Source organism: Colias philodice, chromosome 8 (genome assembly GCF_061535455.1).
Source record: "Colias philodice isolate Cphi_HAF_F1 chromosome 8, ilColPhil1 Martin Lab GWU primary, whole genome shotgun sequence".
Taxonomy (NCBI): Eukaryota; Metazoa; Arthropoda; class Insecta; order Lepidoptera; family Pieridae; genus Colias; species Colias philodice.
This window is the reverse complement of record NC_143093.1, coordinates 7,809,530-7,814,390: the sequence shown is the minus strand read 5'-3', so window position 1 is coordinate 7,814,390 and position 4,861 is coordinate 7,809,530. Positions and strand designations below refer to the sequence as shown.

At 32.5% G+C, this 4,861-nt stretch overlaps 1 protein-coding gene across 1 annotated transcript; it reads right to left on the bottom strand.

Annotated features, from left to right (window-relative positions):
* Positions 1-558: 558 nt before the first annotated feature.
* LOC149486670 (pupal cuticle protein 20-like) lies at positions 559-4,161 on the bottom strand. The gene is made up of 4 exons (XM_089697838.1): positions 4,104-4,161; positions 2,920-3,071; positions 2,139-2,381; positions 559-690 (listed from the first exon to the last, which is right to left on the bottom strand). Exons 1-4 carry the CDS (start codon positions 4,113-4,115, stop codon positions 666-668), a joined length of 432 nt encoding a protein of 143 aa, XP_089553964.1. The 5' UTR covers positions 4,116-4,161; the 3' UTR covers positions 559-665.
* Between the last annotated feature and the right edge of the window lie 700 nt (positions 4,162-4,861).

Here is a 4,861-nt window from a genome sequence, read left to right as displayed (position 1 = left end):
GCAAATAATTTAACCTGTTGAGTGTTGCTATGTTGCTATATTATGATAGTATGGATAGATAAATCAATACTTCACACTGTAACACGGATTTACGATTTTATCTAGGTCATGCTCACTTGAGCCAAAACAAAGGGAGTGAAGTGTATTTAGACCTAGCATGTTCTACAGTTGTACGGTATACATAAGTCACATTGATTACAATGTATTTGGAATGGACAAATTGTTAGTCGAGTAATGAACATCAGTTCAATAGTTCTCGGCCATGACTTATTCGTACTCTAAATTCCGAAATAAATCGTTCGTAATGCAATGTTGAACGAATAACATATTACAAATAATATATAGGTATTATATATGTAAAATTTGCATTTTTTATGTTTGTTACTCAGTCAATAAGCCTGGATGTTTCTGAATCATCTATGGATTTTGGAAAATATAAAATTTTTGCCAATGTATAATTATGAACTGAATTCATAAATAGGATTCAAGTTAACCCTAGTTCTGTCGGGGGTTTTATAGCAGAACGGGGTATTAAGTAAAATAAAACAAAAGAGTTAGTTGAATGACTTTATTAATAGCTTGCATAAATAATCATTTTAAATTATGTCATTTTCTCGATATCACAGACCCAGCTTTATGAGGTACGTTGCACTTACAAGCGAAATTCAGTAGTAATTGCCGCCACCGTGTCTGAAACATAAGAGTTTTAAATTTAAAATTATTGCACTATGTAAAGATGCAATCCGAGTGTTTCACACAATGCTTTGAATATAGAAAGGGCTGGCATTTGCAAAGGTCACGAGCTAATCCTATATGAATCACTTTCTGACGTTCCGCTCGGACACACGAACACGTTTACAATAACTGAGATATTTAGAATACCTCGAATACCGTATATATTTATCTATAGAAATACCTGTTTATTCGCTATCCCAATTACGAGCTTAATTATCATTGCCGAGTAAACAAACACAAAGATGTTAATTAAATTGTTTAGTTAGAAGGTTTAAGAAATTGTGCGTAGAGATGTTCTAAATAAAGACATTCGAAATTGTATATTTGTTTTTGCTGGAAAATATATACGAAAATAACTGTCATATTTTCTGTCATATAAATTTCGATTAAATATATATTCTTTATTTGTTAAATTTATCCGAAAACATAGGTACAAATTTGACAAAAATTCTAATGTTAGGTAATAAACTTTGCTTACCAGATATATTAATTTCAACCCTTGACATAATCTTCACAATCAATAGATACTTTTATACAATAAGCGATATCAATACATTGCTAAAGAAACGGATAGGGAAAATATTCACGAGGATTTAAACGTTTAATTTTATTACAGCGACACGACTGAGATGCTCCTATAAAATAACTCAAGCAAAGTTCATCTGTCACATTTAGTTGAGACTTGAGAACGGTATGAATTAATCGTAGCCGCATTCGTTTGTAGCATTTCGTAATCCTTATTTATATTGGTGAATGATCAGAAATTAATAGTTGAAGCGCTCTCATTTACTAGAGGATTTAACAGTGACGCAAATATCATAAATTTTGAATTATCAACATGTTAACGTAGAACATCCTCAATTAAATGGATTAGACGCAAATGTTTTCTTAATTGGGTCAATATTTAAAGAAATATTCTATAGTATTATATTGTCTGTGTTTATACTATGCCAATCAATTCTGTAAAATACGTTTTATATTTGTAAAATTAGCTTTTCATTGATGTGACAAGAAAATTATTTTTAATTTCAGTTATTATACACTTATTTTAACACCACCCTTATCTTAATTATAGTCGTCAGAATATTATATTCATAAAAGTTAAGGTTTAAATTAGGATTATTTTTTACATAATGTTTCATGCAAAATATTGCTAGTGGATATTTGATATTTTTATGCATCAGGCGTTTATAATCTGAAAAAAATGTAAATGTAAAAATGTAATAGGTAGCGATACTCTTCATTTAAAACTAGAGAGTGAGAAAACCAGGCGTTGTTTTTTTTTCAGTTTTCCAAGCGGACACAAATCCAATAAACAAAAATCATTCATATCCTCTCCGTCATTCTTGACTTAACGGCATAACTAACACGATAGTTCATTTATAAATTAAAAAAACACTTACGATGGATTTTGCCTATTGAATTCCAGAGAGCGCTGAATGGCTGCAGGTATCGGTGGGGGAGTAGGGAGGTGGGATCCCACGGGATGGAAACCATTTTCATCAGCGGTGTACTGCAGTGAGATCTGTTGGCCATCTGGGGCCGTGTAGGAGAAGCCGCCCTCAGCAGTTACAGCGGGGCCCTCAGGGCCCGGGGCGCGCGGGGCCCCGCTCTCGTGCGCAGATATACCCGTTGGTGTATCATAACTGAAATCGTGACTGCTATTAGCCCAGAACGGAATGCAATTCGTTGTTTGACGCCGCTCAATAAGGTTAAATGCTTTGACTCTTTCGATATTTACCTACATCCGTCAAAAATGTATGAATATTTTTACAAGTTTATTTTTTTTGGAAGAGTATTAATATTCATAAATAAATTCAGCGAATATTTATTGTAAGAGTCATATTACCGATATCGGGTATTGCAATTAATGCATGCCAATTAATTAAGTAAACATTAGAACCGGACTGGATTATTTTTTAAGCTTGATAACTCTTAATACTTTGTGAATATATTACAGCAATTTATTTTATCCTTAAGTTTATTTAATTAAAATAAATTCTGTTAGGAAGTCTCAAGGATCGTAAATATCTAATTTAATCAAAGTATATAACCAATTGCAATAACAAAAACAAAAACAAACAAAGAAAACTTTGTACAAAGCACTCCGATATGATTCATTAGTAGCCATAATATGCAAATGAAATACAGTGGTCTATGATATCAATTAGTATTAGCTTATACCTGAACCGATAGCTCCCATCTCCATTATTAACGTTTTCAAAACGGAAGGGAACTGCATTGTTTCCACCACTCCCACTGTTGTAGCTGTATCCTGGGAGAAGGTGGTCCAGCCGAGCAGCTGACGTGGTAGCTACCACCATGATTAAACACACCTGTAAAAAATAACGTAAGATTCATCTATATAAAAAAGAGCTTTGAACTTAGCATCAACTAAAAAATAGAGTTTCCCTTTCTCATTTTCACCAAACTATAATAAAAAAGAGCTTTTCTTCGTCATTCTCATTGAAACTTGGGTATATTATTTTGATAAAATTTTCATATTTATTAGCGTACACGTAGTACATTTGACCTTAAATTATTTTGAATTGTATTCATAACTTCAGACAGTCGATAAAAGTTACGCTATCAAAAAACTTATGTAGTTTTACTTTCCGCTCGTTCGCGTCAAAATCTTCATCCATGTTTTGAAAACGATATTTTTTTTATTCATCCACCTTTTACACAGTTTTATAATTGTTGTAAAGAACAAAGCTCATATAGAGTATAATTATACAATTGTTCAAGCTTTACGGTGAGTAGGCATCAAATTATTTCTTGGCAGATAAACGGATATTGTTATGGAGGTCACAAGTTCATAGTATTGTTTTGAATATCAGCGGTACAAAGCACAGATAATAATATACTATACTAGGCTACACCAAGTAATACTTGCACGAATCATTTATGCAGAATATAAAACCTGGTTTCAGGACAACCAGCCCTCAAATCAAAATATGAAGCAAGCCACGCTAAACGGCGAGATAGCAATAATAATAATTAACTAATTCAAATTGACCATAAGCCTAAAGCTATGAAACAAAACAATATTGAACAATATTAATATTTTTGAAAATATTGGTATGATACTAAAATGTTCTGAAAAAAAAACATAATCAGTAATCACCCATTAAATGAAAAGATTATATTGTTTGTAAAGTTGTCGATATTAAAAGAAAAGTTTAAAAGTTTTTTAAGAATATACCAACTAAAAAAAGTATTGGGATAAAAATAATCAGGCCTTTTTTTCCCTGTTACTAAACTTCAAGTTTTTCTATTGTCCTCCCTTGCTCTAATGTTTAGACCTCTTTACGTTATCCGCCAACTAAATCTACGACACAAGTTAAATAATTTAATTATCGTCTTACCAGTTTCGTCATGTTAGTGTTTATCGTTTAGATAGTGTCGATTAGCTTGTAAGTTGCGGCTTAGAATACTGACAATGGGGATGTTCACGTCTTATATCTGTCGAATTTGCCCTTTCCGCGCGTTGCCTCACCTTGCGTGCATTGTTGATCTGCTTAGGAATCTTTGACCCAAGTCAAAAAATTAAGGCGATTTTCTATGATAGGATGTAACATTACCTGTTCTATTTCTTCTCTGTCATTATGCTCGTTAAAAGGAAGAAGAAGCTGAGTACTAATACGTAGTACGAAAAGAAATATGTATTTTTTTTTAACAATCTTTTTATGTGTTTGTATAAAATAGAGCATTTTTTAAATAAACGACTCTACGACATATATTGCGTTATATATATGTGCATTATGCTTATTTTTATGCATTAAGTTCCTTCCATTCCTTTAAATCTGCAGGAAGATGAATCCATCAAAACCGAATCAACACACACAGATAATCAGAAGCAAGAACAATAATGATCAAATAAAATTATCGCACGCATTTTGGAAGAAAAAATTAAAGATATAAAGCTTATGACTTAGGCGTATTTTTCTCACGGGATTCATGCGATAGTATGAACTCCGCCCAGGGCACGTCTGTAGCGGTACAAGGTGACGTTCAAATCTGGAATGATTCCTACATTTTTAACGACCTAGGTCCGGTTTGAAGCTCTAGCTTAGATAAAAGCTCTAGGTTTTGATTTTGCGTTACATTTATGTTGAAACTCATT